At 49.6% G+C, this 20,411-nt stretch overlaps 8 protein-coding genes across 8 annotated transcripts; 4 read left to right on the forward strand and 4 right to left on the reverse strand.

Moving 5' to 3' along the window:
* Window positions 1-546: 546 nt before the first annotated feature.
* N7471_007611 (putative phenol monooxygenase) lies at window positions 547-2,798 on the forward strand (the record flags this gene model as incomplete). The annotated part of the gene is made up of 5 exons (XM_057280330.1): window positions 547-687; window positions 764-1,733; window positions 1,791-1,813; window positions 1,875-2,340; window positions 2,404-2,798. 5 exons carry the CDS (start codon window positions 547-549, stop codon window positions 2,796-2,798), a joined length of 1,995 nt encoding a protein of 664 aa, XP_057134590.1.
* A 435-nt stretch (window positions 2,799-3,233) lies between these two features.
* Window positions 3,234-4,708, reverse strand: N7471_007612 (DUF3431 domain-containing protein). The gene is made up of 3 exons (XM_057280331.1): window positions 4,308-4,708; window positions 3,620-4,240; window positions 3,234-3,564 (listed from the first exon to the last, which is right to left on the reverse strand). The coding sequence occupies exons 1-3, from the start codon at window positions 4,553-4,555 to the stop codon at window positions 3,516-3,518; spliced, it is 918 nt and encodes a 305-aa protein (XP_057134591.1). The 5' UTR covers window positions 4,556-4,708; the 3' UTR covers window positions 3,234-3,515.
* Window positions 4,709-5,193: 485 nt separating this feature from the next.
* N7471_007613 (uncharacterized protein) lies at window positions 5,194-6,201 on the forward strand (the record flags this gene model as incomplete). The annotated part of the gene is made up of 2 exons (XM_057280332.1): window positions 5,194-5,454; window positions 5,764-6,201. 2 exons carry the CDS (start codon window positions 5,194-5,196, stop codon window positions 6,199-6,201), a joined length of 699 nt encoding a protein of 232 aa, XP_057134592.1.
* Window positions 6,202-6,439: 238 nt separating this feature from the next.
* Window positions 6,440-7,637, reverse strand: N7471_007614 (U2-type spliceosomal complex subunit CWC24). Its single transcript, XM_057280333.1, has 2 exons — window positions 7,050-7,637; window positions 6,440-6,987 (listed from the first exon to the last, which is right to left on the reverse strand). Exons 1-2 carry the CDS (start codon window positions 7,587-7,589, stop codon window positions 6,520-6,522), a joined length of 1,008 nt encoding a protein of 335 aa, XP_057134593.1. The 5' UTR covers window positions 7,590-7,637; the 3' UTR covers window positions 6,440-6,519.
* Window positions 7,638-8,588: 951 nt separating this feature from the next.
* Window positions 8,589-14,041, forward strand: N7471_007615 (putative nuclear migration protein (ApsA); the record flags this gene model as incomplete). The annotated part of the gene is made up of 2 exons (XM_057280334.1): window positions 8,589-9,038; window positions 9,107-14,041. 2 exons carry the CDS (start codon window positions 8,589-8,591, stop codon window positions 14,039-14,041), a joined length of 5,385 nt encoding a protein of 1,794 aa, XP_057134594.1.
* Window positions 14,042-14,849: 808 nt separating this feature from the next.
* N7471_007616 (class I SAM-dependent methyltransferase) lies at window positions 14,850-16,237 on the forward strand. The gene is made up of 3 exons (XM_057280335.1): window positions 14,850-14,967; window positions 15,244-15,360; window positions 15,520-16,237. The coding sequence occupies exons 1-3, from the start codon at window positions 14,883-14,885 to the stop codon at window positions 16,224-16,226; spliced, it is 909 nt and encodes a 302-aa protein (XP_057134595.1). The 5' UTR covers window positions 14,850-14,882; the 3' UTR covers window positions 16,227-16,237.
* A 523-nt stretch (window positions 16,238-16,760) lies between these two features.
* Window positions 16,761-18,669, reverse strand: N7471_007617 (DNA helicase ZGRF1-like domain-containing protein; the record flags this gene model as incomplete). The annotated part of the gene is made up of 2 exons (XM_057280336.1): window positions 16,761-17,091; window positions 17,144-18,669. 2 exons carry the CDS (start codon window positions 18,667-18,669, stop codon window positions 16,761-16,763), a joined length of 1,857 nt encoding a protein of 618 aa, XP_057134596.1.
* Window positions 18,670-19,517: 848 nt separating this feature from the next.
* On the reverse strand, window positions 19,518-19,994 carry N7471_007618 (uncharacterized protein; the record flags this gene model as incomplete). The annotated part of the gene is made up of 3 exons (XM_057280337.1): window positions 19,518-19,678; window positions 19,731-19,893; window positions 19,944-19,994. 3 exons carry the CDS (start codon window positions 19,992-19,994, stop codon window positions 19,518-19,520), a joined length of 375 nt encoding a protein of 124 aa, XP_057134597.1.
* Between the last annotated feature and the right edge of the window lie 417 nt (window positions 19,995-20,411).

The raw sequence follows: 20,411 nt of genomic DNA on the forward strand, positions 1-20,411 counted from the left end.
TGTAGCGATGACTGCCGATGCTCATATCCGATTGTTTCTCACCCCCCAATATCTTGCGGGGTGAAGGTCCACTACCTCCACTATGTGGGACGGTTGTTATTTACCAACTTGGGGCAAATGATTGGTACCTATTGTGTGAGAATAATCTTTACCTAGATAAATGATGGGTGGTATTCGGTAGGTTTCAGCTTTAGACACTTAATTGCTACTTTGTTTCATTTCATTGTATTATCTCGATAGCGGTTTTCTTTTCGGAAGTCTGGTATATAAAGATATGTCTCGCACATATATCCGAACTCTCACCCTCTCCTGCGACTGAATTCTCGAGATAAACTATCTATTAGCCTTAATCCAATCACAATAAGGGTAGTTGTTGCTAATCATCACAAATCGTGGGGGATGTACAGGTGCGCCCCGCATGAGGACTATCGCGGGGGACTATAGCTCTACCCCGTAAAAACAGCCCAAATCAAGACCGCTTTATAAGTATAGCTATTCTTCTCAGTAAATAATCTCAATTGTTATACTTCTAGCAATCATAAAGCAATGCCGGTCTTCACTGAACACTCCTCCTCATCTCGGGACCTAAGAGTCCTACCATCATTTGCACCGCCGCTACCCCGACTAGCACCCCCATTCGAGCGCAATGATAAAAACGAAGAGAAATACGAAGCAATTGTGGTCGGCGTATGTGTTCTCTAGCCCCCGGATATCAGCACAGTATCCAACATCGAAGGAAAAAGAAAACCTAATATCAATCTAGGCCGGACCAGCAGGCCTAATGCTAACCCTCCTCCTCTCCCGCTATGGCCTTACCGATACCTCACTCCTCTGCATTGACGCTAAGCCAAGTACTCTGAAATCCGGCCAAGCAGACGGCGTGCAGCCCCGCACACTAGAGGTCTTCAAATCACTCGGTATCTCAACCGAGATCGAGAACGAAGCGTGTCAGATGTGGCAATTCGCATTCTGGAACCCCTCATCGGACCCAAAAAAGGTCATTAAGCGCACATCCGTCGTGCCGGAGGTTATTCCTCCATCGCGGTTCCGCTACGAGGCTACCATCCACCAGGGGCGCATCGAGCGCATCATGGAGACGGATCTGCTGCGGTACTCTCACCGCGGGATTGTGCGGAACACGAAGGTTTTGGATGTTAAGATTGATGAAGAGGGTGATGCGGAGTTTCCCGTGCTTGTGACTATGGCTACGGATGGTGTTGAGAAGACGGTGCGCACGAAGCATCTTGTTGGTGCGGATGGGGCGCATTCGGTTGTTCGGCAGTGTATGGGTCTGCGGTTGGAAGGAGAGTCTTTGGATCATATCTGGGGCGTGGTTGATATGGTTGCCGAGACAGATTTCCCGGATATTCGTCGCCGTTGCGCGATTCATTCTCCTGCTGGTTCTGTTATGATTATCCCCAGAGAGAGGATCTCCACGGGTGAATATCTCACGAGGCTGTATGTGCAGGTTCCGGAGGATGTGGCTCCGGAGAGTGATCAAACGCCGAATGGAGTTGAGGGTGTTAAGTCTGAGGATGCTCGGCAGCGAAGAAGTAAGATTACCCTCGAGGGGATTCTGAAGCAAGCTGCCGATGCGATCAAACCATACTCTATTCGGCCCAAGGAGGATGCGGTCGACTGGTGGGCTGCGTATCAAATTGGCCAGCGTGTCTCGCCTGAGTTCATTGTCAATGATTCAAAGGGCGTTGCGCGGGTTTTCATTGCTGGAGATGGTAAGTTTGCTTCGAAGAGAGTGCATGGCCTCGAACTAACATGAATCGTGTTTATAGCCTGCCATACACATAGTCCGAAAGTAAGTCCCCACAGCAACTCTTCCTCCGAGGCGAGGACATCACTAACTTCCATCCCACCAGGCTGGCCAAGGCATGAACGTCTCAATGATGGACTCTTACAACCTAGCCTGGAAACTCATGTATCACATTAACGGGCTCGCACCAGAACCAACTGGCCCCAACAGCCCAGCCTCGTTACTCGAGACATATCAGACAGAACGCCACGAAATAGCCCAACAGCTCATCGACTTCGACCGGAAATTCTCCACCATGTTCTCCGGCCAAATGGGCGCAACTGAAGGACTGACACAAGAAGAGTTCCAACAGGCCTTCAAGCTCGGCAATGGCTTTACTAGCGGCTGTGGCGTGGAATACCCGGAAAACATGCTAGTTATCCGAGATGAGCTGAACGATGATATCAAGAGCAAGGGTCCAAACCCCGTCACAGGAACGGACTACATATCCGGAATCCTGAGACCGGGCCGGAGATTGCTTAATGTCCGATTGCTCCGACATGCTGATGGGTGGCAGCGGGATATTCATGATGGTATGTCAAGTCAGATGGAAGTTTAGCGTGGGAACATCATATCTAACCAAATAACCCTCACAGATATCCCTTCCACTGGCCGATTCCGCATCTTATGTCTCACATCGACCGACCTTCTTGATAGAAGCAGTGTCTCTGTACAGACACTGGAAGCAGTCACTCTGCTTGAAGCGCAGTTCCCCAGGTCGACTATTGAACAGATTATTCTGCATCCCCAGCTGCATCGGTCCTTTGAGTGGAGTGACGTGCCGGCATGTGTGAAGCAGCAGGCTGAGATGCGCTTCTATGATGGGTCGGCTTTGGATGATGCGTATAGTATATATGGCGTAGATCCGGCAGAGGGCGCATTGGTGGTGGTTAGGCCTGATGGGTATGTTGGTGTTGTTGCTTGTCTTAGTGATGTGCAGAGGGTGGATGGGTATTTGAAGCAGTGCATTAGGACTGTCTCTAGCAATTAGTCCCTGTCTTGTTATTTGCAGGAGCTTGCTTGTTGATAGAATCGAAAAGATATCAAGCTTGAATAATACAATGTTTTGGCAACCTGAAGGTTATTAGAGCATGGAGTCCCTTTTGATAGTTAGTGGAGGACGAACATGTAAAAACCCGAATGGCATGAAATGTATGCATCGCTGGTTATAGATAGAAAAATCGTCTGCACAAAGTATGCCTTTTTTTCGCCTTCGTATACACCTAAGGAGACATCAGAAAAGAACATCCAAGAAGTATATCGGAGGGTTCTTACATATAACATCTCTAATACCATTTTGGTCCAAATAGATCAGATTTTTCAAGTCTTAGGTCGTCAAGGACAGAGGCCGCATAAGCGGCCGACTATTCTTGTGAAAAGTAAAAAAGAAAATGGTAAGAATATACATTTCATGTACTCTGATTGTCCAGAAGTCCATCAATAAAAGTGATGGAGTATGTTCACGAGGAACTTTGTCCTCAGCGCTTGAACGCAATTAAATATATATATAATAAAAGTAGGGTCCCTGAAAACTCCAGTTCTATGTGACCAAACGGGTGACCGAATTCCGAATGGGTGTTTGTACTGTCGCAAAAATTATTTGCACATAATGACGAAAAAGTGTGTGCGTGGTCCCACGATATATAAATACCAGCCTGGGAGGGGTGTCGCTGGATTTGGGAATGAATGCTCAAGCCGAGGGCGAAATTCAACACTGTCCGTAGACTTGACAATAACATAATTGTTCATCGGGACAACTGCAAAAGGCGGTTAGTTCAATATTACAAGGAAACGTGAGCGACCATAACTTACTATACACCTTCCATACCGAAAATGATATGCCACAAGAACTCCATCACCCTCCCCGACGAAGCATCGCTAAGTTCCGTATCGATAATCCATTGTCGGAACCTGATGTAATCCTCCAGCGGACGCTTCTGAATCTGATCTCGCGAGAGAGCGAATTGCGCGCAGCATGCGGCGCCAATCTCAGCAGGCTTGCGAAGGTATTTCTGGCCTGCGAACTCCTGCTCCGTGGACGAGGAAGCATTTAAGGGGGGCGTACTCGTTCCATCGAAGACATCCATCCAAACCTGCTCGGTGACATGGCCATTAAAGCGGTGGGCGCCCTTGCAGCCTGGATTCCAATTGCAGCGAAGATTCACATAGCCGTTCTGCTGGACGAAATCGAGTCGTAGGTTGCGTATGGCGATGACGTTGTCGTGGAGTGGCGCATCGACGTGCCAGGCCATGAGGAAGCCTGCGCGGTGGGCGTGGAGAAAGACGACCGTTGAGGGAAGTTTGTGGTAGAAATCGATTACATAGGTGAAGTAGGCCATGGCTTCATGGCCTTTGTTGAGTGGGGTCGTAAGAACGTCGGGATTTAGTCGTGTCTCATGCGAGGGGTTGACAGTGTAGATTGCTCGTTGCCAGCTGTTCGAAGAGAAAGAAAGCCAATTAGTCGTGGGTCTTCGGAGGGTTGGAGATCAAAATTACTCACTCGGGAAGCTCTTCTTCCACCCATTTGGTGTCCTCTTCTTCTAGCTTGGCCATAACAATCACCTTATCCCCCGGTGTGGTGTCGCCGGATGGGCGTGAGGCGGAGTCATTGCGGTCTAGCCAATTAATCACGTATGCGCCAGCGCGATATTGATTGCAGATGTCTTGTAGATGCGCCTCGAGTAGGTATAGGGAGAATAGAATGAGACACGAGACGCCAAGCCCCGCGATACGGAATCCACCTCTCATTATGAATGATGAATAAGAAAGATAAAACTCCGGGGGACTTTGCGGAGAGGTACCCGTAGGTGTGAACTCGGGGTGGAGGATTCACTAATAAGCCATTGATATATACTGTTTCCGATGTATAATAGTGATGCGAAATAGGGGGGCGAGTGATTGTTCCAAAGTATCAGGACGCGTGATGGCAAATTCGAGAGACGCAAAAGGGTACAAAATGAAGGCAAGATCGAAATAAGAATGGAAGGACAGAGGGGGGTAGTAAAGAAGATTAAATAGAAATGGGAGAATTGTACCCCGTACAAAAGTGGAAACTGGGCATATCAAAGTAAAATAGCAAAGAAAAGGGGAGCTTCTTAATGCCCTGGCGGACTTCGAACCCCGTTTTAAAATGTCATGGCGATATCATTGGCCACTGAGGAGGCGTTGGCTCAGGTGAGCCGCCTTTAGTTTGATGCCAAGGGGCGTTTGGGTTTTTGGTTTCTTTTTGGTTTTGGCTGATTTGAATGTGGTTGGGGCCCCCGAAGGGCCTCTAGGGCTCAAACCTAAGCTTGCCCCACCACTTTTCCCCAATCCACAGAATCCCACTTTTTTCACCTTTTCCACCAACCATTTACACCAACCACTTCCACCAAGCGCTTTCCAATATGCAGTTCAGTCCCGCGTGTCCAATCCCCTACGTCCAACAGCCCACAGAGCGGATAGAGCAACTCAAAGCTTTTCTCAAAACTGATTTTGGGAAAGCCCAGCAAGTGAACGTTTATGCTCTCATTCGTCTATATGAAACTGGCGAGCTCGGACCCCGCAAGCGAGGCGATCCCCCAATCTACCTTGTAGAAGGACAACGAGTTGAGAATAACCCCTGGGAAGATGCCTCGGTACCCGATAACGCGATGAGATGGTGTGAGGTATGTTGTTCAATATCCATCGACCCATTGGCTATCTATTATACTGGTTCATACTAATGATATCTTTAGACCTTGGAATATCAGCAAATGACGCAGCAACTTGAACTCCAGGCAAATATCATATAAACCTATATGGTATCATCAAGAGTCTCTGGCTAATCAAATGTCGTATTTTATGATGATTAACCGCAGCAACTTGCCCAATCTGTGTCAGCAACTTTTCCTTATTCGAACACCTTCCATATGCACCAGGTATATCACAATCCAAGCTATATCAATGACTTGAGGTTATTAACTAACACAAACTAGGTACACGCGCACGTCAGAATACCTCCGCAGTATGGTGGCGATTCAGACTTGACACGGCCTTTCCTAGTATGCAATGATACTGGAAGCAATGTCCTTACCCTTTTCACGTCCGATCTTCTTGCGCTTCAGTTCGATTTGGTACGCCACGGAGCAGCCATACGAGGTGTCGACTCTATAACCACCGCTAATGGCCCGTCTCTCCACACTCTGATATTCGTTGATATGCAAATCCTTACCTCTGCTTCTGTGGCACTTACCCCTTGGTTTCGAGAGACTGCTATTCTAAAGCCAGATAGTCCGGGAGAGGCACGCCTCTCGGGTGCGGTCATGCGTAACCATTTGTTCTTTGCCACTGCTCCTGGTAATGCCCGCCTGTACGTTGCGCAGAAGAAAGCTGGAATCATTCGTGATCTCCCAGTTCGTGATCCCCCAGCTTGAGTTCCTTTTTTTTTTTCTTGCCTAGCAATCCCTAAATAGAAGCCTACACGATGCCTCAACATCCTCTCTTACTGCAAAATATTACCAGGCCCAAAAATTATATATTCTCTTCTATTATATACGTTACAACGGAGTCTTGGGATCAGCTGATTTGCATGTTGCGTCCCCGTTTAAACACTTGTGAAGTACATGCTCAATGTCAAGGTAATGGAGATAATCAACAGTAAAATAGAGAAGTTTGATACATTGCCAGAGGACAACTGTTGCAGTCCAGCTGCTTTTTGTGTTTATATTATGCTATACAGAGATATTCCCCGGCTAATCACTATCACCACTCTCTTCTTCATCGCTGACCTCCTCCCCATTCGCAATCGCCTCCTCTCGAATCTTGCGCGCACGTTCGCGCTTCTTGTTCAGTAAATTATTCAACTTCTTTGCGACATTGAAGACACCCCCCGTTCCCTCGCCGCAGGCAGCGCACGAGGGAGTTTTCCGGTACCGTTGTAGGGCACAGGCTTCACAGAAATAGTGACCACATTTGGTGATGATAGGTTCTTGATAGGGCTTCAAGCAGATGATGCAGGCGAATGGGATGCTCTCTAGCAATTCATCCTCGTCGTCATCATCGTCATCCTCGGCGATTTTGCCCGCGCCTTTTCGCTGTGAAATCACTCGCCCGCTTAATTGCTTGCCCTTGGTGTTGACTTCCCAGTCACGATCCAGCTCCCATCCTGCCTTGTATGCCTCACGAGAATGGAGATATTTACAACTTTCTCCAAAGCCACACTAAATTTAGATGGATTAGCATTGATTCATGAAATACAGATGGGGTTGAGGATGCAACTCACATAGCCAGTTTGTTTCCAATCCTTGCACACATCGGGGGCAAAATCCGTCACTGTGATAGTCCTAACGTTGGTCGCAGCTTTGACAGGACCGAATTTCCCCGGTGCATCGGGGTTCTTCTGAATGAAAGATTGATAGTTGGCGGCGCCCTTGTACGTTCCGTCCGGCTGTGAGGCAGAGGAGACCGGTTTCTCCCGGGTTGTGCCCAATAAGTTCTTCTCGCTCAGGTTCTCATCATACCAGTCGGAAGCCTTTGTCGCATCGTTGCTCGAGGTCAATGGAGCGGGAACCGCGGTTGTAGGTCCGTTCTCTGTGCGCTGTTTCCTTGTCGCATTTGATGTGGATGACGCGGTAACAGCTGCATTCTTGCGTCGCCTCTTGATCCGTCGCCCTTCATCGTCATCGGATGATACAAAGTCGGAGTCGGAGTCAGAAGCCGGAGGTGGCGTCGCGGGCTTCTTGCGAAAGTTGGCTTTGCCCTTGGAGCGCTTCTTGAAAGCGACTTGGGGCACGGCATCTGCGACTTCGGTTTCTTCGCCCATATTGTGTATTGGGTATTGGCAAAGATTAGTCGTAGATGTTCAAGCAATTGTGTCAGATGCAAAGGTTGTAAAGATGCGCCAAGGTTTGATATCGAGGTGGCAATGGAGAAATGACTAAGCAAACATAATGCAAACAAGACAAACAACCTCCTCGCTTTGGGACGCGTTTGATAGCGAAATCGCAGCAAAACACACGCAGGAACCTGTCGAATCAGCACTTCCTATTGTTTTTACAGTTTTATAGTCAATTTAAAGGTCCCAATTTAGAACAAATAATATAGCCTAGTATCGTAGAATCGTAGATTCGTAGATTCGTCTCTCCGTCTGGGGTGATTATCGATCGTGAATCTCAAACACTGGCGCCATTTGGCAATAACACAACAGCACGTTCGCTCACTCTCTTCTCTTCCTTTTCTCCCCCGCCGAGTGATCCAAACTCGACCTATCCAATCACTCCCTACGCTCCCTTTCTTTTTTTCCCTTCCCTTTTTTTAGTTAGCTGTCCTTTCGTTTTCCCTTTTGTTTTTTAGTCTTTCCTTTATTCAGACCACTGAGGCCGATTCCAAAGGTCCTGCAGATCCCGAGCACTTTGTTGTGGTTAGTTGCATCTCTACGCGCGTGTCTGGCCAATCTCACCAGGAGCTCACTGATTCGTCCGAAGGTCCTCGGTGTTTGTTGTTTTTAATCGTGTGGGCTTTCCCCCTCTTCACTTCCACATCTTTCAACGGTGTGCCGTTTCACCCCCCCATCGCATCAACATTAGCGTGTGGTAATCTCGAAAAACCTCGAACAACCTCTGGTCGCTGGTCGGCTCGGCAAAGATCTCAACGGAAAACATCTTGCGACAACAGTCTTCGACCGAGTGCGGTGATTCGGATGATGCCCGCGGCCTAGAATCAGAACAAAGATTAAACCGCGAGTCCCCGATATCTTAACGGCAATTGTGTCCTCGTCATTAAGAGGATTCAGATGCCGTTTGAGGCCCCCGATTCCCACGTAATGACCGCATCCAACGCTGAGGCCACCGGGTCATTTGCATCCATGGAAGACCCCTTCGTTGCGAATTCTGGAAAGCCAGCTGTTCCTCGTGACTCCAATCGATACTCGTCCTTTGATACACAGCTATACAGCCTAAATGCGTCTTCACCAGCACAGGCCAAACGGGCCCTCGAGGCCCACTTGGCGGAGACGGAGCGTCGACTGGAGGAGGCTTCAAGGCTCGGAACGGCCCTTATCGATCAGCAACGGCAGCTCTCAGAGCAGTTGAAGGAGGTCGAGCAGGAGCAGAATGAGGGAGAAATGGGCCCGGAACTGCGACGCAAACTTGCAGATTTGGAGAAGGAGTACAACGAGATCGGCCGTGAGTCGGCACGGGCATTTTTAGCACCCAAACGTCTTGCCGGAGGCCCAGAGGATGCTCAGCTTGGAACGCCATCTTTCGATCAAAAGGTACTGCCTGGGGTCTTGAATCTGACTCTGGTTCGATTTGTCGCCGAACTAACATCGAGTTTTAATAGTCACCCCTAAGTCCCGCTTTGTTCGCCAGTCAAGCCACAAATTCCCCTAGCAAAGTCAGCGTTCCATCCCGCAAGCAGCGCAATCAACCATCGAACCGTGTCCATGATATCGAATTTGCGACTGAGATCTCCACTTCACTTTTAGCCCAGGTACGCCAACTGCAAGCTCTTCTCGCAGAACGGGATGAGACACTCAAGTTTGTTAATTTGGAAAAATCGCGACTTGAGTTGGAGGCAGAGGGGTATGCACAAAGAATCCGGGCGCTCGATGATAGTGAGCAACGCTACAAGGACGAGAACTGGGCGCTGGAGACTCAAGCACACGAGTTGATGGCAGCTGCGAGGGAGGCCGCGGAACGTGAACAACGGCTCAACAGCAGCATAACATTGTCAAATTCGGAAAAGAACGCCGCGGAACGAGAGCTGGAGGAGCTAAGGCAAACCAATGCGAGGTTACTTGAGGATCAGAGCCTCACGCAGAAGGCAAATGATGCGGAAATCCACCTCTTGCGGCGGAATCTGACTTCTGGCGATGCGGAAAAGTCTGCGCTCCAAAAGAAGTTGATGGAAATGACTTCTCAGAATCAAGAACTCGCCAAGGCAGTTGCCATGAGGCTCCGGGACCATGAAAACCAAGGCTCGAGGGATGTTTCATATGACAACGACGGCAATGAGCCCGAGCATATCACACCTGAAAGCTCTCCGCCACCATCCCCCAACAAGTTCACTCCTCGACACGGCCATCTTGAATCGGAAACCTTGAAGAGCTCGCTCGGCCATGCTCATCGCATGATCCAGAACCTCAAGAGCACAATTCACCGCGAGAAGACCGAAAAGATTGAGCTCAAGCGCATGCTGCAAGATGCTCGGGATGAGGTTGAGCAACGCCGCCGTGACAGCACTGCGCTGAACGGAGCCAGCAAACGCCAAAAGACGAAGACGGATTCGTCCCGAAAGCCTCCCCGCCCAGATCTTCTGGGTGCAGGCCGCAAAGAGAAATCATTTGTTGAGCTTCACGACACAGACTGGGAAGACAATGCCGGCCAAATCAGTCCTACCCAGACCCACGCTAAGGCGATATCCACTAGGGGCCGCCCTCGCTCCGAGTCTCCCTCAGGACCTAGTGACGTCTACCAGACAGCTACCGAGGCGGAGGATGGATTTGAAACAGCGAATGAGCGGGCAACCGCAACTGAGAGCGAAGCATTCCAGACGGGTGTCGAAAGCATGGCGGATGACAGCAGCGATTCGGCAGATCTTACCGAGACGGAAAACAACGTACAGACAACTCCTCGCCGCCGAGTGCCTTCTTCCCTGGTCATGGCCAAAGCTCGCGATCGCACCTCGTATCACAGCACTGCTTCAGCATCTTCCGATGATGAAGAATATGATAGAGCGTTCGGCTCTCCGAGCCAAATGAATATCTCCCGACCCCGTGTTAAGTCCAAACGCAGCATCTCGAGACGCATTCGTCCATCTGGAGAGGCCACATTCGCATCCACCAGTCGTCCTTCGAGTTCACGCGAATCCGCAGCACCCAGCTTTGCGCCAGTACCAGCAGCCCAAGAGGGCCAGAGCCTCTTTGCCGAACTTGGAGAGTTCGACAGCACCGAGGATGATGAAGTAACCTCTCAGGCTTCGACACCACGAATGGAGCCTGCATCGGGTTCACGAAGACCCTCGGATGCAATGCTGGATGCACCACCTAAGCCCGCAATGGTGGATTCTGGTGTTATGACTGAACCTTGGGAGCCCACGCCTTCTATAACTGCTGGCATTGTTGCTGGAGCTGCCGGTCTTGCTGCAGGAGCTGCTCTGCCGCATGCTCTCGCTGCACCCCAGGAAACTCAAACAGCAGACCCGGAGATCGTCGAAAAAACTAAAGAAACTCGTGATCTACCAGATATGGGCATGGCAGACGTTTCTTCCCAAGAGACCACGCCTTCTGCACCTAAGCGGCCTGATCTGAGTGTCTCATACATCACTGGGGGAACCACTACACCTGTGAAGCATGAGCTGCCCGCGCCGGAAGTGCCGGAAATGACGATATCTTCAATTTCATCACAAACCACTAATCCCATTCAACCAGCGGTTCTCGTACCTGAGCCAATCATCAAGCATGTCGATGTCATCAAATACGTGGAACGCGAGCCGGAGGTGCCCGAGCTGACCTTCTCCTCCATCACCACTCAATCAACTTCCCCTGTCCAGACAACACTTGCTGTGCCAGAGCCTGTGATCAAGTACGTGGATGTGATCAAGCACGTTGAACGCGAGCGTGAAGTGCCAGAGTTGAGCTTCTCGTCTGTCGCCGCTCAATCGACAGCACCTGTCCAAGCAATCCAGGCAACTGTTCCTGAGCCAGAACCCGTCATCAAATACGTCGACGTAATTAAACACGTCGAGCGCGAGCGCGAGATCCCCGAGTTGACATTATCTTCCATTAATAATCAATCCACTGTCCCTATCCAGGCAACGCTTGCTGTGCCGGAGCCTATCGTCAAGTACGTGGATGTGATCAAGCACGTCGAACGCGAGCTTGAGGTGCCCGAATTGACCTTCTCTTCCATCACCACTCAAACCACTGAGCCAGTCAAACCAACTGTTCCTGAACCGCAGCCGCCTGTCATTCAATACGTTGATGTCATTAAGCACATTGAACGTGAGCGTGAAGTGCCAGAGTCAAGCTTCTCTTCTATCACCACTCAATCCACTGCGCCTGTACACGCAACTTTTGCTAAAGCGGAGCCGATTATCGAATACATTGACGTAATCAAGCACGTTGAGCGCGAGCGCGAGGTGCCTAAGTTGACGTTCTCTTCCATCAACAACCAGTCCACTGCCCCTGTACAGGCAACCATCGCCAAAGCAGAGCCTGTCATTGAATACGTTGATGTTATCAAGCACGTCGAACGTGAGCGTGAGGTGCCCGAATTGACTTTCTCTTCGATCACCACTCAATCCACTACGCCAGTCAAAGCAACTGTTCCTGAACCGGAGCCACCTGTAATTCAATACGTCGATGTTATCAAGCACGTTGAACGTGAGCGCGAGGTACCGAATTTGACGATCTCTTGCCTCGATCCAGCATACACGGAGCCTATTATTCCAAGACCCCGCCTTGTCCCTACGCCGGCATTGTCATTCTCCTCTGTTCGCTCTGTGGAAACTCATCCAGTGAAGTCTATGCCATTTGTCATCCCTGCGGTGGCAGACTTATCTACTCAAACCGAGCCGACAGAGTCAAAGGCCGCAGGAGCCGCTGTGATTGTCCACGAAGACCAGCCTGCTGACGCTACTCGTAGCCGCACTAGCACAGCGAATAGTGACCATCTCGTTGGTGCCGGACTGGCCTTGAACGATATCTCTGGCAACGCCCTTCCTCGCTCTGCTAGACAGCAATCTAGTTCAGTGAGCATGGACCAAGGATCCCAGACTATCCTATCCTCTAAACAGATAGATCAAATCCTTATGGATCGTGTGTCCGCACGCCCGCTATCTTCCGACAGCCAGGTGACGGACAACTCACGAGAGATTGCCGCAGTCACCACAACTGCCGCATCTCCTTACGTGACACCCAAAGCTTCGACGCGACCTCGCCTTTCGCAAATTCAGTCTGCGAAGTCAACAACGCCGAATTCCCGCCGGCCTCCCAGTGCGGCCAGTCAGACATCTGGTGTCAGCCATCCCCCACTGCCCGTCGATCACCGGGAAGCTATTTTGGCAGCCGAGAAGAAGCCCATCGACGTGGCCCCGCCATCTCCTACCTCTGTCATGGGGCCTCCTTTGGCACCTGCCTCCGCCTACCGCATGAACTCCCAGCGCCCACTTACGCCAAGCGAACAAGCTGCGCGGGCTACCTCTTCAAGAACCGGTTCATCTCAGGCCAGAATGAGGAGAGGAAGTCAAAGTCAGATGTCTCGACGATCCTCAGTGTCGTCTTTCGCGTCTGAGCTCGAGGAGCGTTTCAATATTGCCCCTCACGCTGGCCCCATGCCTCACGGCTATGGACCTAATACGGATCCGCGCATGATCCAGGCGATTACTCAAACCATGATTGGTGAATTCCTTTGGAAGTACACTCGCAAGACCGGCTCATCGGATATGTCCACAACAAGGCACCGACGATACTTCTGGGTTCACCCGTACACCCGTACTCTGTACTGGAGTACGCAGGACCCGCAAACTGCCGGAAAGAGTGAGCTCCGTACCAAGAGTGTGCCTATTGAGGCTGTTCGAGTGGTTGCCGATGACAACCCGTATCCTCCGGGTCTTCACTGCAGAAGTTTGGAGGTTGTCAGTCCTGGCCGACGAGTTCGGTTTACGGCTACGACGAGTCAGCGGCACGAGACATGGTTCAACGCGTTGTCTTACCTGCTTTTAAGGGAGACCAACGACAACTGCGAGGACAATAACAGCGTAACCCTCGACGATATCAACGAGTTCAACCCCCCTAGCTTCCGGTCTGATTCTCGTCAGACAGCACGAATGTCGTTCTCATCTTACAATAGCCGCACCGCTCGTCAAGCATCCAAGCAACAGCGGCGAGCGGCCTCGGCGATGTCCATGCGATCTTCTGGGACTCTCGGTGGGCGTGCATCACCGGCGCTCAGCTCACCTGTACCAAACTCGTCGTTGCAAGTTCCCGATGATCGCCAACGTTCTTCGTCAAGACTCAGCACCATCTCCAGTTCGATTCGGGGGTCCATCGCAAGTTTGAAGGGACGGCACGGTCAATCTCCCAGTATCCACAATGAAAGTCTTCATGGCCAAGAAAGTGCCGATGATCTAAGAAATGTGATCGAAACCCAGGAACAAGACCGGCTCGAAAATGTCCGCGCCTGTTGCGACGGAAAACACGATGTTGGCTCTCTTTCTCGCACCAGTCGATACAGTCCGAGGGTCAACCGCATCCACTCACCCCACCATCACTGAACATCGTCCAATGTGATTGGCATTTGTTCGTAGGGTTTGTGGGCAGGTCCTCAACCCAGACTCGAGTCACTTATAAAGATAATAACGACGAGTCTCCTTTTATTCTGTCTCTTGTCCAACCAGCAACCCTTCTAATAGTGTTTCCGACTTTAACTTCTTTCACACGAGCGTGGAATGCCCCATTCTTCAAAACCGAGACTCAACTGAATTATGTACTCTTCGGTGATTCTGGATCCTTGGGCTCCGAAACTCCCTGGATAGTTTCACCCCAACTTCCTCCACCTTCTCTTTATCTACGGTCTTTTTCTTTCTTTACTCTCTACAGATCTCAACTCTCCTACTGTCTCTGTCTCTGTCCTTCGTTCAATCATTGCGTCCTGCTGGAACGCTTCTCCCAATCTGAGTCTGCTCTTTTCCTATATTCTCCTTTTATGTTGATAATTTCTGTGACCACTACATGCCGTCGTCTTTGTACTGATAGGCTCCGCTCTTTCTTCCGGACCATCTTTTGAGTATTTGTGCAATTTGCACCAGACCAGGATGCTAGATATTAGTCTATGTTCAATTTTGTTGGATTATGCCTGATTAATTTTGATTTCGTAAGACGCATTGATCATGCTCAGGTGAGCCGATATGATCATTAATTGTTGTTCATCTTCAGGTCACACCTGTGGAGCTGAGCAGATATGACTTGTTTATTTCAAACGCCGAGATCCCCGCAAAGCCTCTGGGTCACGTGAGGGATATCCGCGCCCTAACTATATAAACTTCCTCTTGTATTCTCTCCTCTCGGCATTCATTAGAGTTGGTTGAATCGGATTTTGAACACCTCTGACCCATAATGTCGACCGAAGCTCCGCCACCGTTTATCGGGCGAATGCTTGCTATGTTTGAGCCAGCATATATCATGACTTGGGCTATGTCGCGTAAGTACAGACGCCGAACAGACACCGAATGGCTTCGATCTCAATATATGGAATTCGAGGCCGGTGGATGTGCTTTATCTCTGCTTGTATTCGCCATACCGTGGATTTATTTTCAATCTGCTTGTGCTTGCAATTTGCTGTATCAATTTTCGTATCATCTTTTGTCTTTTGGCGGGATTCTCTCTGTATCTGTCATATATCGTTTCACTTCCTCACACACCAGCACCAATTCCTCGTCTTCTATAAAATAGTACATTACTAACTGCAATACTACAGACTACGCCCGAGTCTGCACCGAAGCAATCTTCAAAAATGGCCAGCTCTTTGCCCCAATTACCCAGACCGGGAGACTTCGCGATGAAGCATTCGGAAGATTCTGGATCGAGTTCACCAGTGAGTCACAGCCACCACATCTATCATCAACAAGCCCAAAGCGGAACCTCTTGCTCTTAGCAATCTCTACAAAACCCATAAAGAAGGCCCTGTCAAAATCTCTGTCAAAATAAATAAAAATAAAGAGATACACAAATCCTAACCAAACCACCAACACAGCCCCCCGCCAAATGGCCTCCGACCCAAACAACCAAGAAATCCCCGAGCCAATCGGCTCCTCAGCTCTAATCCCCCCAATCCTCCGCACAGCCTCGGGAATAGTCCTCGACATCGGACCAGGCACAGGAACACAGATGCCACTACTCACCTCACCAGCCATAACAGCCCTCTACGGCGCCGAGCCATGCAAAAGCCTCCACTCCACGATCCGGGAGAAAGCACTCGCAGAGAACATCTCGTCCAAGTACCACATCGTGCCTACAGGCGTGGCAGCCCACGAACTGATCCCCGCATTGCGGGCGACGGGGACGAGCGTCGTGGATGCGTACGATGCCGACCCGCGCGCGGGCATCTTCGACACGATCCTGTGCGTGCGGGTGCTGTGCTCCGTGCCGGAGATGGAGCGTACGGTGGGTGAGTTGTATGGGATGCTCAGGCCTGGTGGAAGGTTGCTTGTTACGGAGCATGTTGTTAACCCGTGGCGGCGGGCGAAGGGGTCGTTTGTTGGGAGGGTTGTGCAGGGTATCTATCAGGTTCTTGGGTGGAGTTGGTTTATTGGGGATTGTTGTTTGGATAGGGATACTGAGGCGGTTTTGAGGGCTGCGGCTGATGGGGATGGTGGGTGGGAGAGGGTTGAGTTGGAGAGGAATTTTGAGTGGTCGGCTATGCCTTATATTTCTGGGGTTTTGGTTAAGAAGGGGGTTTAGGTGTGTTTGAGTTATTTTTGAGATGAGTTAGGTACATATATGTATTTCATCAATGTCAAATGGGTATCTTTGTTTCTATCACATTTTCGATCGTGTCAGTGAGGTCGTCAGGGATGATTTTGGGTCTCCAGGGCTCATTTCGGACAAACAGAGCCTAACTTTTAATGGGACAAGCCTTTTAATTCATCATGGGTTGGGGAGAGAGGCGGGGAGTCTGTGGATGGCAATGCCTGGTCTCCACGACAGGAATTGCAAGCAGTATGTGTTCGCAAAGTGTGCTCTTGTGGATGGAACCTTGAAGAATAGTCTGTCTCGCAGGAAACCACAGAAAGCTGCTCACTGCCTTGGCTTCAAAAACAGCACGGTCGACGAGGGGGTTTCGGCGATTTTGAGGTTGCTTCTCACGAGACGGTAGACCTCGTCGGGTACAAGAGCCTTGGGAGGGGATAGTCCTTTGTATTACCGGGTTGGGTTGAACCCTGCTCATTGGTACTTAGAACCTCATGCACGGCTCTCAAACCGAACCACAATATTTTATTCGTTTGGTTTTGGCCGTCCAGCAGGCCAGAAGTCAAACAAATCTAATGCCTCAGATGTCCAGGGGCCTTGCTCTTTGGGCTCATTTTCCTTGTCGGCCGCGTGGAATGATCCTCCTGCCCGGATCTGGCGGGCAGTCAAAGCAGTCGGGTCCGATATCGATTTGCGCAAGGGTGAATCCATAGATCTTTTCCCGGTTAGCCTTTTGATTGTGGAGGGCGATTTGAACCCTGATTCATTTATCATCTCGTCGAGGATAAATTGTGTCGAGCTCGAAGGCATAAACTCTTCATTTGATATTGAGCAATCACCTGGAGCGGCGGCCAGCCTACACAGAAATCAGTTTAACAATCTTGGTTAATGGGTGGGTACATACTAACTGTTGCTCCGGGGTATTTGTGGCGGGTTCACGGGTTGCACTACCAGGTGGTGTGTCCGAGGCTGCCGGCGATGGGGTTCGTGAAGCGCCGGGCAGCAAAGCACTGTACATCAGTTTTCTGCGCGGCTTTCCGGTTCCCATGCGTAGAGCCGTCGTAGGTGCCCCAGATCGTAGTACGGAAGATGCGGAAGATGGACGCGGTGGAGGTGGCATGTTTGTTGAAGGCGAGATATTGGCGGGAGGTAGAACGTTGGCTTGAGGTGGAACATTGGTTGAAGTTTGGTTATGCACGGGTTCGATGGGGTTCACATAATTCGTGACTGCACGCACTGGCGCCTGTGCTGTAGATCGGACAGCAGACGACTGTTTGGGTACATTTGGGAGAGTGCTTCTTGAAACCGTTGGAGGGTCAGACCTCTGTTGGGGGATGGGATGTGACGCAGCTTTCGACGAATTTTCGCGGTTCATTGATGGTTGCTCTACACGCAAGTTTCCACGAGGCCTGGATGTTTCTGTTTCTGGGAGTACAGTGGGAAGAGAACCTCTCGATGAGGGGCCGAGGGGTCTTGGTGGTTGCATAGGCGGCGGTACATCTTTCGATTTATTGCCTAGGGGCCTTGCAGGTTGGACACCCTTAGTGGCTGTACGGACTACCTCCTCTGCTGTTGGTCGACTGGAGATTGGTTCAGATGCAGCTGAAGTGGAGACTCTTGAAAACGAAGGAGATTTGGGTCTCTGCGGCCGAGTTTGTTTTGACGGGACTGCCGACCTCTGCTCATAATTTGCTGAAAGCACATCAGTCGTAGAATCACCCCCGGCTCGGGGTGGTTCCTTTGTCACTTGAGTTGACCTTTGCCTTGCGGAGAGTCCTTGAATTGAATAGGTTGAATCGGTTAAATCAATGACCTCACTATGGGTACGCGAGCCTTGCTCGGCGTTTTGTTTCACCAACGAGAATGTCTTCTGTCGCTTCGGTGGTCGTTCGGGTTCTTGGATGCTGGAGGCTGGTGGCGGAGGATTCCGTTGCTCGTATGGAGAAACCAAATGCCCGATTGGAGTCTTTTTAATGCCCAGCAAATCATTGAGTGAGCGAAATGACTGGGACGAACCGGAGGAACGAAGAGGTGCGGAGGCGGAGGCAGAGGCGCGGGGGACTTGGGACGCTTGGTCTTTGGTCTGCGGAGAACCTTGACTGTATTTCTTTTTTTCGAATAGGGTTGTGATATCCGTCTCAGTCGTGCCCATTTTCTCAGTCACTTCAATCAGGACTCCCTTGTCCAGCTCCATTTCGTCGCCATCTTGTACCTCATCGGGGGATCGCCAGTGGTGGTCGCCGATAAAATTCCCCTGGTCATCGTAGACCATAACACGTTGGTTGAACTTATGATATCGAAGGTAGCCATCGTGCCATCGTTTGGACTTGCGGCGTAGGTCGTGAGTGTACAGGCAGCGAAACTTCACAACCAAGGCAGTGGCCTGCGGGGAGGTCGGGGGAAGATGCGTGGAGGACGACGGTGTGGACATCATGGTAGCATTTTGGAAGACCTGATTTGGTCATGACTGCATTAGAGTCGCGAAATGTAGTTTTAGTCGCGTTTCTCGCGTTGAAAGAGGAAAACACGTCCCACTACTCCACCGATAGTGGATCCTATACGAATCGGGCAACCTATTGTAAAGTCTGCGTTCTAACCAGCGTATTGTAACTTTAAAATTACCTTGGGTAATTATTTTCACGTACGGAGAACTTTGTACAGAATAGTCGCTTATGCGGCCTTTTCAAGTCTTCTTTTTAGTAGACTTTCATGGTAGTCTTTTTAGATGTCTTTTTAGATGTCTTTTGGGGTGGTCCTTTTTGGTGGTCTTTTCTGGTTGTCCTCTCAGATTCTTCTCAGTTATTCTTTTCAGATGTCTGTTTTCATATAGGTCTTCTCTCCCTTCTCGGTTTGGTAGGGAGAGGTAGAAAAAGGCAGAAAAAGGCCTAATTTGTGAAATGGACACTTCTATGTATAACCTTTGATAGTGAGAAATGGAGAAAGGAAGAAAGCAGAAATATACAAACACGTATTATTATTATATTATACAACATAGGCGAAGCAAACAAAGCTAGTCCTAATTATGAAATCATTTAGGCTCACTGCACATGGGGTATGCTGTAGTGTAGATATTGAGAAAGAGGTTGGCGGAAAGGAAACTTTTGAGGGAAATCAATCTTCCGCAACAAATTTAAGAGAAGAGATTGTGGGAACTGACGAATGCAGCGAGGTTTCGAGGCCATGTTTGAGGAAACTTGCGATATAGTTTGCAGTAGTATTCAGGCCTTGTTCAAGTGTTGGATAACAAGGAAGGGATAGAATGAATCGTTTCTTGTAGCATCGTCATGTCATCGTCATATCATCGGGCCCTATAAAACCACCATATCGAAGCTCTTTGTAAATAGCCTCTATCAACTTGGTGGTCAGAGTTCTTCCTTGCTGTTCATTTCGGGCTAAGAAGCTTAAGTTTTTCGTCAGGTCAGAGGTGAGGCGAAGGTCATCAACTTTAGATAATTAGCTTGGATAAAGGTAGTAAAAGTGATCATTTCCACTCACAGAAAGCCTTCGGTAGAGTGACAAATTGATAAGGATTCATCCAGGCTTTCCGGCCGAGCGGTGCTTCGTGCAGTCCAAAGCCAAATTCAATCTCCTGGATTTGCAAGCCCTCGCAACTCACAGTCAGTGTCTCCTTCGGCTGCTGTTTAAGTGTTGCTTCGAACTGTGGGAGGGTTGCTTGGCCGGTGCGATATTTCTCAAACTTTGACTGACACACTTGGCCCATTCGCGGTACCACTTGATATGTTGCCTGTCTTTGGTCATGTTGACGAAAGTAAACTGAAGACGCGAGAGAAAGGTGATATCTGAGACAAGAAAGAAAAGGAGGGAAGGAAGGAAGGAAGGAAGGAAGGAAGGAAGGAAGAGAAAGAGGGAAGGTTGAAAATATCAATAAAACCAGATATCTGAAAAGACTATCAGAAAAGACTAAAATAAAAGACTACCGAAAGAAAAAAAAAACACGATAAAGCCGTATATGCGGCCGACTATTCTTGACGACCAAAGACTTGAATACCCTGATCTATTTGGATCAAGATGGTATTAGAAATGTTTTATGTAAGAACCCTCTAAAGGTAACTATGCCTTTTGGATGTTCTTCGTAGATGTCTTTTCTAATGCCTTCTTAGGTGTATACAAAGTAAATTGTGCAGACGACTGGTGAGAGGTTAGTTAATTGACTAT

This window comes from Penicillium samsonianum, assembly GCF_028829775.1.
Source record: "Penicillium samsonianum strain IBT 33392 chromosome Unknown utg000004l_segment0_segment0, whole genome shotgun sequence".
In the NCBI taxonomy this organism is placed as follows: Eukaryota; Fungi; Ascomycota; class Eurotiomycetes; order Eurotiales; family Aspergillaceae; genus Penicillium; species Penicillium samsonianum.

Coding starts and splice junctions, on each gene's coding strand:
- N7471_007612 (XM_057280331.1), bottom strand. CDS start 4,555: ATGAGAGGTGGATTCCGTATCGCGGGGCTTGGCGTCTCGTGTCTCATT. Junction 4,241..4,307: donor GTGGAAGAAGAGCTTCCCGA/GTGAGTAATTTT, acceptor CTCTTCGAACAG/CTGGCAACGAGCAATCTACA. Junction 3,565..3,619: donor TTCGGTATGGAAGGTGTATA/GTAAGTTATGGT, acceptor CGCCTTTTGCAG/TTGTCCCGATGAACAATTAT.
- N7471_007614 (XM_057280333.1), bottom strand. CDS start 7,589: ATGGGCGAAGAAACCGAAGTCGCAGATGCCGTGCCCCAAGTCGCTTTC. Junction 6,988..7,049: donor ATTGGAAACAAACTGGCTAT/GTGAGTTGCATC, acceptor ATCTAAATTTAG/TGTGGCTTTGGAGAAAGTTG.
- N7471_007616 (XM_057280335.1), top strand. CDS start 14,883: ATGTCGACCGAAGCTCCGCCACCGTTTATCGGGCGAATGCTTGCTATG. Junction 14,968..15,243: donor CATGACTTGGGCTATGTCGC/GTAAGTACAGAC, acceptor GCAATACTACAG/ACTACGCCCGAGTCTGCACC. Junction 15,361..15,519: donor ATTCTGGATCGAGTTCACCA/GTGAGTCACAGC, acceptor CCACCAACACAG/CCCCCCGCCAAATGGCCTCC.